Genomic DNA, 13,756 nt, shown 5'->3' on the forward strand with positions numbered 1-13,756 from the left:
TCTCTAGGTATATTCACCATAAGAGTGTATGTAACATGTTCCTTACTGGAATCTGAGAGTCAAGAACAGTGACTGAGACAGAGTAGGAACTGAGCAAACAGATGTTCAGTGAGCATGTGAATATCTATATTGTGGGACAGGGCAGCTTATTAATCCTCCATGTAATAAGATGGAGAAGCTGGAGTGAAGAGAAATACAAGGCAGAGCTAACTTGGCTTAGCAAATGGCTGCTTTAGAGTTCGAAGCTCCCTACAATTTGCTTAAAACAGCTCAACGTCTTCTGGGGCCCTGAGTGTAAATGTCGCATGTCAGGACTCAGACTTGTTCCATTACATGTTTGGTGTCTACACAAAGGGAGTGAATACAAAGATATGCTGAACAGGTTCCACAGTGAGAGAATGGGACCAGTCTCTCAAAACCTCAGACCTACCCCTTCTGAGAAGTCAGAAAGGTCACTGCTTTCAATCTCACAGCAGTTAACATTACAGAGTGAAGACAGGAAGGTAGGGACCTTTTTGAGGCTGATAATTCCCAGAATTAGTTGGTTTGTTTCCTTTGGCATATTTACTTTTCATGCCCACTGAGTTCACTAAGTTGTTACTCAACCTCAGGTATTTGATTAGTGCTAGAAGTTCATTGTGTAGCTGGGAAATAACTGTTATTTATTTTAAAGCATTCACATGCTCAGAGATTTCTTGAACTTCTGTTGACATGTGGACATCTGGGACACACCCCAAATTTTCTCAGTAGAGATTAGCTTGCTTTCGGTCACTGAAAGGGACACTATAGATGTTTACCTCCCGTTATAATTCAGTATCTTCTCTTTTGAGAGGGGATGCTGGTGAGGCTGAGAAGACCATTGCAGAAACATCCATATTTCCCTCTGAAATCACTGGGTTACCCCACCCCCCATTTGAGTTTCAGTTTCTTCAAAAACAGAAGAATCTAGCATTGGTGTTAATGACCCATTTGATGAACATGCAAAACACCTAAAGAAAACACTTGCACAGTAGTACATCTCTATATAGTCCCAACCACTCGGATATGGAGCCTAGAAGTTCAAGATAAGTCTGTGTCACATAGCAAGACCCCATCTTAAGATTAAATCAAAGCCTTGGGCGATGATCAGGGTTTTAAAGAAGTATAGTAATGGTTATAAGAAAAGTAAACTTCTTGGAAATTACATCTTCCTTTGAAATTATCCCTACCCACTCCCATTTAGACAACACTGTGTATCTTTATGTCGTGAATCATCCTCACATGGATTCCACTGTGGAGATATTTAAATTTGAAGAACAGCAACGTTCTCTCATCCACTTGAAAACTATAAAACACGAACTTCTCAAGAGGTACGGAATTAAAGCCTGTGGGCTTCTCTTCACTTCACACTGCTGCTGTGTGCATCATTAGCTTTGGTTCCGCAGCAGGCATTCTTGAAACCTTTGTTTTACAGCTGTGTTTTCCTCTGAAGTGTTCCAGAGCTTCCCTGGGCGGGACCTCAGTAGAAATTGCTGTGTTCAGTATTGAATGTCTCTATATTTTGCAGCTTCTTGAGAGCTCTTTAATCCTATAAAGGTGCTCAATTAGATTCCCAGCTCTAATTTCAACCTCTTCCCACAGCAACTCAATACTGTGCTCTCTTTAAACGCCTACTCCCTCTCCCAGTTGTCCAGGTAGGTTGTATTCTTCAAGCCTTACCCACTTGGTGTTAGAACCAACCTCCACATGGTTTATTTCTTTGTACCCAATCTTTAGAAAAAGAATTTGATAAAAAAAAATCAAACAAACCAACCTGTGGGCACTTATAAAACTTACCTTTATTAAATGTTGACTGTGTACCAAGTGCTATGTCAAAATGCTTTCACTGAATTTTCACATAGCATTTAGTAACAAACAAGAGGAAATTGAGTCTCAGAGAAGTTGTGGGCCAGGCAGGTTTCGCAAGTCAGTTTGTGATTGGCATCAGCATCAGGTCAGCCTAGGTCCATCAGAGTTCCAAACTGAGTTCTTAATTTGCAGTGATCAACATCATTCTTACTGGATTTAGAAAATTAAAATTTTTAGTGGATAGTCAATTTTGGGTCTTAAGTAATAAAGGGTTTTTCTATTATGAAGTGAGCACATCACCAGGTTCTGAGTCACAGTGGGTCAGAACTCACAGCACTTCTGGGGCATGGGAAAAGTCACTAAATTGTGCCTCAATTTCACAGTAAAATGAGGATGTTTCTCGTTGACTGGACTTACCTCAGTGGTGGATTATGAGGCTCATAGACCCTCACAGGAGGAATCCTAGAAAACACCCCTTATGGGAAAACATTATGAAGGTGCTCAGTTCCTAGAAAACTTAAGTTAGATCAGCCTGAAGTAAAGAAAGGGGAATGTGATGAATTGAATTAGGACCGACAAAACTGTAAAATATTTCCCAAGTCATCCAGATTTCACTTTTCTAAAATTTTATATAAAAATATATGTTTAAATCCCTACCATACAAACCTCAGAATATGACCTTACTTAGAAAAATACCTGCAGAGGTGTTTGAAGACGAAGCTTTACTTTGAACTATAACGTAAGATGTATTCTTAATCCAGTAAGAAGGCAGAGGGATACAGAAGACAGGCACCCAACGATGGATACCATACCAACACAGGAGTGAGAGATCTACAAGTCAGTGAATGCTACCTCAATCTGGAAAAGTAAAAAACCAGGTCTTTCCACAGAAACTTGGGAACCTGGCTCTGCTAATATGACTGGGCTAACTCCTTTATTGCATATGTTTACTCTGTAGAGCTGTGTTATAATAACTTTTGCTGTTTTAATCTGTACAGTTGATGGTAGCTTGTTAGGACCGATCCAGAAAACACTTATATGGGGAAGCTGTGAAAATGCCTTGTCAAGTCAATCATTACAAGGTGCAGTTATTACACAGCTCAAAAATATTGGGGTTACCCTGAAGAGGCAACATAAACCTTGTTTCACAATGATCTGACCCAGATAAGAAAGAGAGAAGAGTTCATTCTGCAACCTCCTCTCCTCTCAGTCAAAGGTGACCCAGGAGGCCTTCTCACCCTTACCCTGCCCACTTATGTGTGAACAAGTCAAACTGGGTGGTATCCTGTGTTTTGACAGCAACATAGTGGGAGACAAGAGGCCAAGTGACAGGGTAAAGCGCTGCAACGTGGCACCTGTGGGAAATCTGTTAGACTCTGTCTCTCCAGCATGGGTTGAATTTGCTCCTATTTGGCCGTGGAAAGAGGCAGGTGAGGCTGCGAGGCTCTAAGTTAGAGCTTGAGAGGGACTGTGGAACACACATTGAGCAGCAAGTACAAAGGGCAAGATAGTGTCACCAAAGGAAACTAAGGGAATTTAATGCAGGGCACCAGGCAAACCTTAAATATAATTTATGGTGTCATTAGAGATCTTTTGGAAGAAGGGGCACTTAGGATGAGTCAGGAAGGATGAATAGGCCAGTGACAGGAGACACTGCATGAAAATTGCAAAATATTTCCTTTCCTCATCCAAATTGTCCTTCCCTAAAATTTTAATTCTTTAAAACAAAACAAAAATGCTTCAGGGGTAAGAGATGGCATAGCGGGTAAAGGTGCTTGCCAGCAAGCCTAACAACATGAGGTTGATCTCTGGCTGTGCGTGGTGGAAGGAGAGGATGGACTCCAGCAAACTGGCCTTTGACCTCTGCACATGCACTTTAGCTGATGTGCTATAGAGCTCTTGGATGTACACACACACACACACACACACACACACTCACACTCACACACACACACACAGTTACACTCACACACAAATAACTAAATGTGAAATACTTTTCATCTTTCTTTTTAATTTTCAAGTCACATTTTTTCTTTTACAAAATACACACGTGTTTATGACTCATTGGTTGTATTATAACACTAATCACTTTCTTAAAATAAAGAACAAGAAGGCTGGGTTTGGCACATGCCTTTAATGCCAGTGTTCAGGAGGCAGCAGCAGGCAGATCTCTGAGTTCAAGGCCAGCCTGGTCTATAGAGTGAGTTTGAGGATAGCCAAAGCAGTTACACAGAGAAACCCAAAAATGAGAAACAAAACAACAAGAAAGAACAAAAGAAAGAGTATCATCAGTTATGCTACCTGCTTAGAGACAACATAAATGTCAAGATAGACTTGATTACACTATGATGACAGAAAGGAATGCCTACGGGTCAAAGCTGTGTGCTTTTCTTTCCCTTCTTCCCTCAAGCTCCATGTGTTGATCAGGACCTAGTGTCACATCGTCCTCATTTAGGGTCCTAGGAGGACTACAGCAGTACACCCTCAGAAAAATTGCTTGTTCCCATGAAAAAACAATGGATCACTCATTGATTGTCCAAATCTTTCATTAAGAAGCCACATGTGGGGCCTGAGAAGATGACTCAGTCAATAAAATGCTTATCTTATAAGCATAAGGACTGGAGTTTGATTCTCAGAACTCATGTAAAAAAAAAAAAATAGTTGGACATGATAGCATGTGCTTATAATCCCAGTGTTGGGGAAGCAGAGACAGGTAGATCCTTAGGGCTTACTGGTCAACCAGTCTAGCCTATTTGGGGAGTTCCAGACCAACAAGAAACCTCAATAATCAAGGTAGATGGGACTTGAGGAACTATACATGAAGTTAACCTCTGGTTTGCCTTCTCCAGACACACATCCCACATGTGCATATGCACACAAATACACACAAACCAGAGAAGCCATATACATATCCTTTCTTTTTTGGTTAAAACAAGTCACATGACAGGCTTAACTTTAAGAATTAAGTCTAATTCTAGAGGGAAAACAAAGATAATATATCTGTCACAAAACACCATCATTAACATCCACAAATCTAGAATTTGTTAGTATATATATTCATTTTTTACTTAAAATATCCCAAAGAAAACATGTGAAAGTAAAATCAGAATGTTTTATGGAATTAGTTAATTCATCTTAATTCATATATCATTTAAAACTGATGATCATGGTGATCTAGATGAATCTTAGTGACTGTGTTAATAACCAAGACATTCAAATGTCTTATGAGTTTCTCTCCCTTTTTCTTCCAGTGTGAATGACATTGTGGTTCTTGGGCCAGAGCAGTTCTATGCTACAAGAGATCACTACTTCACCAGCTACTTCTTGGTACTTCTGGAGATGATCATGGACTTTCACTGGACTTACGTTCTTTTCTACAGCCCAAGGGAGGTCAAAGTAGTGGCCCAAGGATTTAGCTCTGCCAATGGAATCACAGTCTCACTAGACCAGAAGTATGTGCTTTCAGAATGGGACTTCCCTTTGCCCTCAACACCAAAGAACTCCTTCAAGAAATCCCTGAGGTGCACGCAGTCAGTAAGGGGGAAGAGGGCACAGGTGCACCCAAAGTTCATAAGAAATACACGAGCCTAAAAACTATTTGTTCTCTTGAATTTCAAGTCCCCTCCAGGAGAGACTCAAAAATATGATCTTTGTTCTAAATTCTTACATAAATAAATATATTCTTTTCCAACATTCTTTCTCAAAGCAGGATGAATATGCAATATCTTTGCCCCTTATAAGCCTGGAAGGCATTTAACCACATACTATAAGGCCATATTGACTAAAAGCTCTTAGTAGAGAGAAAAGCATGCCTTGTACATGTGATGGTACAATTGGCAGACTTAGGATAATTCCATGACTGCTTTTAAGAAGCACAAAAACAGTGTGGGATAATCTTTTTGTACACTGTGAAGATATTTCTTTCACAAGACACCTTCTGATTGGTTTAATAAAGAGCTGAATGGCCAATAACTAGGCAGGAGAAAATAGGTGGAATTTCCCTAGAGAGAGGCAGGGAGAGAGGGGAGAGGAGGAGGAATCTAGGGGCTGATTTCATCAGCAGATTCAGAGATAGTCAGACTTGCCATGTAGCAGAATGTGGATGAAAAATATGGGTTAATTAAGTTATAAGAGCTTGTTGGAAATCAGCCTAAGCTAAGACCAAGCTTTCATAATCAATACTAAGTTTCCATGTCATTATTAGGGGACTGGTGATCCAAAGATATTCAGACAATAAAGCTTGCTACATGAAATTTTACCAGAGAACATCCTGGGCAAATAGTTAAGATTTAAAGACTTTTAAAGCAGAAATATACTATGAATAACAACATTTAAATTTGAGATCATGAATAGGAATACCTTTAGACTGGATGTAGTGGTGCATGCCTTTAATGCCAGAACTTAGGAGGCAGAGGCAGGAGGATATCTGTGATTTTGAGGCCAGCCTGGTCTACATAGTGAGTTCCAGGACAGCCAAAACTACGTAGTGGGACCCTTTCTCAAAACAAAAGTGACAACAAACAAAGAAAATGCCTCTAGACATTCTTCCTGTTTTGAAAGCACAGTGTGAGTGAGATTCGTGGCCACCCCACAGTTATTTCAAGCTCTAAGTTTGGAAGGATAGACTCTTTAATCCCAGAGGGATGTTCTTACCTCATTCAACTGAAAAAAATTATAACTCCTAAGTAATGAAGTTGAGTCTATATGTCATCTACAATACTGCCTTTCACTTCATGGTCCCATTTCACATTAAAAGCCTATAGAACATTTCACTAATATTAAAAGTACCACCCTTTTATCTACTTTTATGGTGTTGTAGAAAGACATCACAATTGTACTTCAAACCAACTTGAATTTTTGTATTTGTTCTCCAAAAAGAAGACTGTATCATATTTCATTACTACTTGCTAACACTGTTACTTAATTACAGGTATGTCTATGTAGCTGATGTAATAGCTAAGAATATCCACATAATGAAAAAACATGATAATTGGGATTTAACTCAAGTGAAGGTAAGAGTTCCTCAAACAACCCACACAATAAGGATCCATACATAAGCTTCATATTTAACTCATGAAATGTTCTTAAGGATTCATGGCTATTTACACTTTTATAGTGCAATCATAAAGCCCCCTAAACATACCAATGTCCAGTACCAGGAAAAACTGGTAGGAGGGAGGGAGGGCAGAGAGCATTGAGATAATGTCCTCACTACTTACTCTTTGTTTAAGGTCATTCAACTAGGCACCTTAGTGGATAACTTGACTGTGGACCCTGCCACGGGAGATATTTTGGCAGGATGCCATCCTAACCCCATGAAGTTATTGACCTACAACCCTGAGGACCCTCCAGGGTCAGAAGTAAGTACTGATACTTGAGCTCACAGGCAAGTCTGCAAGACTAGAAATATGCTGAGGAGATTTATGTGGGGCACATTTATGTTCCAAAACTGAACAAAATGTTTATATAAAAAAGTAGAGAGAGTGGCAGTTTAAAGAGATGGGGTTCCTAAGTTTTTTAAGCCACTGGGGGCTAATATAATATCACTGCCAGACAGCAGGTTGTAACTTGGCAAGGGTTTTGTTTTGTTTTGTTTTGTTTTGTTTTTGGTTTTTTTGTTTTGTTTTTTTGTTTTTGTTTTTGTTTGTTTGTTTGTTTGTTTTGGGTTTTTTGTTTGTTCGTTTGTTTGTTTTTGCTATTGAGAGTAATGAGGAAAGAAGAGCCTGAGAGTTTATATTGACATAGATGGCCCTACTGTGTTTAGAACCAGAACGCAAACTCTGAGAAGCTGTTGTAGTGGAGACATGCATAGAACCATCTCTGTTCATACCACTGAGTACACAGCCCACACCAAGGGTTTGAATGATTGGAGACTCTGAAGTAGGTGAATAGATGAATTTTTGTTCTTGGCTTCTAATAGATATGATAGTATTCAAGAGTGTTTTCTTTTAAAGATTTTTTATATTTAAAAGTACATCGTCTAAAGTAAAACCATTGAATTATCTATAGCATTAAAACCAATTGCAGCAGGGCAGTGTTGACACAAGCCTTTAATCCCAGCACTCGGAGGCAGAGGCAGGCAGGCGGATCTTTGTGAGTTTGAGGCCAGCCTGGGCTACCAAGTTCCAGGAAAGGCACAAAGCTACACAGAGCCTTGTCTTGAAAAAAACAAACAAACAAACAAAAACCCAATTGCATAAGACACTGCATTTTCTGTGACATTGAGTTTAATAATAATAATAAATTTTAAAACTCCATTGAATTTACTACAAATTCTTTCACATACACTTGGAAAGACTTATTTGCTGACATCTACATTTTGCCAGCTATTGTTTTAATGCTTGGGCTGTATCAGAAAGTAAAACACATGTGAGCGGGTGAGACGGTAAAAAAGCACTTGCCATGCAAGACCGATGACTTGAGCTCGATCTTGGGTCCCATTGTGGAAGAAGAGAACCAACTGCTGAAAGTTGTCCTCTGACCTCCACAAGTGATGTGTCCTGTGGGTGCCTGTATTTGTAGGCTCACCTGCTCACACAAACACACATGCTAGCTAAAAAAAAAAAAAAAAAAAAAAAAAAAAAAAAAAAAAAAAAAAAATTAATTAAAAATTAAAAAAATAAATAAAACATTAAACAAATATAACAAGTAAAACATACTAGGCCCCTATTCTTAGGGGCCAGAAGGGCAGACACTGGCTGAACATACAAGTTCGTTTTAAAAAGGAATGTATAAGTTACACAGATGGTAAGTTGTGTAGGAAAGACAGCTTAGTTAGGTAGAGGGTGAAAAGCTGTGGGCAGGCCCTAGGTTGAAGACAGAGAAGAGACTAGAAGGTGTGGCTTGAAGAAAGGTGGGACATGTTTGGGAGGCCGAGACATTGAGATTCAAATCTTAGCTTATTCATTGATTGAAGAGCATGGCTGGTTTTTAATTATTCTTATTTGAACTTAACATATCAGTCATGAATTTTTTTTCTTTTGGTTTTTTGAGACAGGGTTTCTCTGTGTAGCTTTGGAGCCTTTCCTAGAACTCACTCTGTAGCCCAGGCTGGCTTCAAACTTACAGAGATCCACCTGCCTCTGCCTCCCAAGTGCTGGGCTTAAAGACATGCACCACCACCACCTGGCTCAGTCTTTAAGAGAAATCTTTAAGAGAACATCAAGAAATATTTTAAGGTAATCATATTGTTGAGATTTTATGGGTGCTGTTTCTCAGGACTGTCTAGAAGACATTACAAATGAGAACCATTTAATGACAACAGCAGTTGACATGCCAGTGTAGATGGGGAAAATGTCACAGTCTCAAGTGGTCATCCTTAAACACATGAACATCAGCACTAACCAGGCTCAGCAAGTAATGTGTGCCTTTAATAGTCATAATTAAAGGAGAGGTCATGGATTTGAGAAAGATATGGGAAGAGTTGGGTTGAGGAGAGTGAGGATAGAAATGATGTGAATATAGTATTTGTGTAGGAGATTCTCAAAAACATTAGATAAAAATTCACTAATAAGTTTCAGCAAAGTAGATCAGCTTTTGCTGTGCAATTATGTAGTGAAAATAGGTAGTGAATATAAGCTTCCAATTACACACTTGCTATCTACACTCAGCTTTTTTTATATCACTGATACCTATTATATGGAGCAATCTAAAGCATGGCATATGTTTATGTAGTTTCACTATTAAATATTTCACCTTTACATTTATATAAAATAAATAAAAACACATCAGATGTGAAAGTGATAGATTTTTCCTTTAAGCCATTTTTTTTTAAGATTTAAGACAACACAATTAAATGCCTTTGGATAGATATAGCTGTTATTCTATGTACTGAAGAAATTCTCAATGCTGTGTTGTGGTCATTTAAATGAGAGCTAGAATGTTCATCTAGAGCATAAAAATCATGCAGTCAGTTTCTGCGTTTCCACAACATGGAAGCTCTCAAGTAGACAGAACCATCCCTTAAACTTTGAGGTTGAGTTAATCAACATATTCTGCCTTTCTCCTAGATTTTACACACATACACACACATACACACACACACACACACACACACACACACACACACACACACACACACACACTTAATACTAGAAGTGCAAACTAAGCCTAGAATGAGAAGAATCATTATCCGTCCTCATTCAGATACACACCCTGCTGCTTTTCTAGAGACAAACAGAGCTTCCCTACAAAAGCCCGGCCACAGCGTTTGCTTTAAGTGTGTCCTAGTTAGGGTCTCTACTGCTATGATGAAACACCTGGACCAAAGCAACTTGGACAGGAAAGGGTGTATTTGGCTTTTATTTCCATATTGCTGTTCGTCATCAAAGGCAGTCAGGATAGGAACTCAAACAAGGCAGGAACCTGGAGGCAGAAGCTGATATAGAGGCCATGGAAGGGTGCTGCTTACTGGCTTGCTCAACGTGCCCACTCAGCCTACTTTCTTATAGAAGCCAGGCCCACCTGCCCAAGGATGGCATCACTCCCAAAGAACTGTGACCTCAATCAGTAATTAAGAAAATGCCCCACAGTCTGATCTTCTGGAGGTGTTTTCTCAGTTAAGATCCCCTCTTCTCAGATAATTCTAGCTTGTGTCAAGTTGACATAAAACTAGCCAGCACTGAGGATCTGTTTCTCACGCCCCTATTTTCACGTTTGAACACCTGTTCGTTCTAGATCCGCCTTACGTATCCACAGTTAGGGACCCATCTCCTCTTAGTAGTCTTTGTGCTTTCTGCATGAGATCCAAGCTCCATTATTTCTATGTAGCAAACTCAAAACAAAGTTGTTGGATCTTGGAATGAAAACAAAAATGAAAGGAAACAAATAAAAAAAAAACAAACAAACAAACAAACAAACAAAAAAACATCTGAAGCTTCCTTCTATTTCCACAGATCAGGAAAGCAAATCTTTGCTTCATGGTTGATTGTTTTCCTTGGATTCCTGTCTTTGCCCTCTGCCACCCCCACCCTGCCCAGTGAACTTCATCCAGGCCACTTGGAAACCTGAGAGCTTATGTGTTCACTGATAAGCAAAGCCGGGCGTGCTAATCTGGGGATCAACAACAGCCCTAGGCAGGGGTGCCTCCAAACTCCTACACTTTCTTCCTGTTTCTTAGCTGCTTCACAGATATGTGGACCCTCAGCAGTGAAGACTGCCACCGTCTTGACTAGCAGGTTGGGCTAGCTGAGTGGGTGTCCTTTAGTCATTTTGTCCAGGATTCTGTCCTCATGCTATAGGCTCAGTCAAAGGCACATTCACAGTCAGAGAATTACTGCAAACTCAGGAGTTAGACAAGTGTTTATGGGACCCAAGTTTCTTCTCTAGGGATGCCAAATTATCAAACCGCTCAAGGTCTCTATAGAGGAATTTGACTAATGTTAACAGCTAGTCCACTTTAGTGCAGGGATGTTGTTGGGACACTAGTACCTTTGTTAGGAGAAAACTTAATTCAGATACACCTCAGACTTTTAGCTTGTTGGTTTCTGAAAGTATTCCCTTGGCCCAGAATTCTTGGGGGGGGGGGGGGAAATATCTCTAGACAGCTTTTCTTGCATACTAATGACTGATCTTCCCTTTACAGGTACTACGCATCCAGGATGCTTTGTCAGATAACCCTAGGGTGAGCACACTCTATGCCAACGATGGCTCTGTGCTTCAGGCCAGCACTGTGGCTTCTGTGTACCATGAGAAAATGCTCATAGGCACTGTGTTCCACAAAGCTCTGTATTGTAAACTCTAGATCTTTCTCAAAAATCTTCATAATTTTCATATTTGGCAAAAGTAAAATTATGATTGTATGCTAAATGGAACTATAATTATTTGCAATTACTAGGGAAGTGTGTTTGACTTTTCTTATGGAGAAAAGGAAAGGAGGACAGAAACTTGTATCTACTAAATCAAGAGTCAAGTTAATGTTGAGCCAAACAGAAACCCATATATACTGCTTTGTCGAGTGTCCCCAATATCCTGTATATAGTGGGATATACAGGCTGTAACCACTGAGGTCTTCCACTCACTTAGGTTTGTGTCTCTTGGTAACTGTTTAGCAAAATTGCCTCCCATAACTGTGATACTCTGTGTCTGCTGCAGTCCACACTAGTGAAAAAAGACAATGTTTAACTACGTATAATTCTTATTCTCTTTTCTCTCTTGTGTGGGACACCATCTTACAATCAAGTATCCAGACCTATAACTCTCCTTTTGAGACCCCAAAGCTGTCTTGGACTTGGTTTTGCCCCAAAATGTGGCCATAAAGGAAATAGAATTCTGGAAATTTGATGTAGATGAGTCTTGTCAGCTGGCTCAGTGCAAACTATGCTAATGTGTTTGTTTGAATAAGACTTTATTATACTGATACTTCCATTGTGAGGATCACTAATCTTGGCTCTGAATGTAAGATGGGCCTTGGGACATTCATCTTCAGCTTTCTCTATGAGGGAGCAGGGGAGTCAGACAAGGGCCATGACAGGCTCCTGGTAGCCCTGCCAGAGACCAGGCCTTAGTTTTGGTTTACTGGAGCTGGCTGGAGCTGAGCAAGCAGTTCTTGGGAAAACCACAACTTAGAGGCAACCAATCAGCAGCTGCCCCACAGCCTTCTGCTTGCTAAAGATAGCTTTCCACTACCCTGCTTCTGGGAAGTCCCTAGCTGCTAGAGCCACCTACCAATCTATAAACATTTTGTTTAAACGCACCAATCAGCCCCCAGACCAATCTCTCCTCCCTGAAATTGCCCTAATGTTGTTTAAAAGGAGCCTGTGAGTTTCTCTCAGGGCCGCCATTCACCACTTTGTCAGGTGGTTAGATCCCAATATGTTGGTAATTTTTAATAAATGCCCTTGCTAATCACATACGTGACTGGTGGTCCTTTATGGGACTTCTTGCCCCCCCCCCCCAACACTCTACTAGTTAACTCAAAAGACATTTAGTAAGCACTCCAGCTGATTGGTACCAATAAATCTAAAACGATTTATATTATGGACAAACAGCATGTCTTAAGGACAAATCTAAACTTAATTTGATGACAATAAATAAAGACATTCATTTCCTGGTTAAACAAGCAAACAAACAACTCAACAACAACAACAACAACAACAACAACAACAAAACACACAATGATGGCTTTTGTCAAATCATTAATGAATGTCAATGCACCCATGTTCCTTTTTGCAACTTCTGTTAGTGGTGGATTACCACCACCCCTCCAATACAATATCTGTTCTGGTAATGGAAAATTAAGGAGACCTCTTTACATTCTAAAGAACACCCCTTAGTTAAAAGTACCAGTACAAAATGGTACTCTTTTAACCTTTATAATCATTTCTGGTTTAGACATTAAGATTTTATAACTTTCAAAGAAGGAATGGCCCAGCTGAATATTACAGGTAGTTGTCATATTTTAAGTTTCAAAACATAGCTATATGTTGTGGGGAGTTAGCTTAGTTGTTATGGAGTTTGCCTTACAAACATGAGGAACTGAATTTGATCCCCAACACCAACATAAAAAAAAGCTAGGTGTGGTGGTATGTGCTTGTAATCCCAACACTGGGGAAATAGATTTACTGGGGCTTGCTGGCTGGTAGCTAACCTATTTGGTGTACTTCAGGCCAGTGAGAAACCCTGTCTCAAACAACAAACGAAAATAAAATGTCGATGATACCTATAGAACAACACCAGAGATTGTTTCCTGGTCTTCACACACATGTGTACACAAGCATGTACATCTTCACACAAAATGTAGTTATCAAGAAGATTCAGAATAAAAATAGAAATTAAGGCCATGCATACTTATAATTCAGTCCATTTTGAATAACATGACAATCTTTTTTTTTTTTTTTTTTTTAGTCTCTGACCCTCACATCTTCTTGGATTGCTTAAGATTTGGCTATTAAGGTTTTCCAAACAGAAGAAACATAAGTTAAAACCTAAG

At 39.6% G+C, this 13,756-nt stretch overlaps 1 protein-coding gene across 1 annotated transcript in view; it reads left to right on the forward strand.

The window, feature by feature from the left end:
- The window catches only part of Pon3 (paraoxonase 3), a 29,832-nt gene extending 16,499 nt beyond the window's left edge, over window positions 1-13,333 (forward strand). The window contains exons 5-9 of the mRNA XM_036182615.1: window positions 1,223-1,349; window positions 5,079-5,279; window positions 6,758-6,839; window positions 7,059-7,187; window positions 11,411-13,333. Of these exons, the coding sequence (XP_036038508.1) occupies window positions 1,223-1,349; window positions 5,079-5,279; window positions 6,758-6,839; window positions 7,059-7,187; window positions 11,411-11,569 (698 nt within the window). The 3' untranslated portion in view covers window positions 11,570-13,333. The remainder of the gene's footprint in view (window positions 1-1,222; window positions 1,350-5,078; window positions 5,280-6,757; window positions 6,840-7,058; window positions 7,188-11,410) is intronic.
- The last annotated feature ends 423 nt before the right edge of the window (window positions 13,334-13,756 follow it).

The sequence above is a fragment of the Onychomys torridus genome, chromosome 3 (genome assembly GCF_903995425.1).
Source record: "Onychomys torridus chromosome 3, mOncTor1.1, whole genome shotgun sequence".
NCBI lineage: Eukaryota > Metazoa > Chordata > Mammalia > Rodentia > Cricetidae > Onychomys > Onychomys torridus.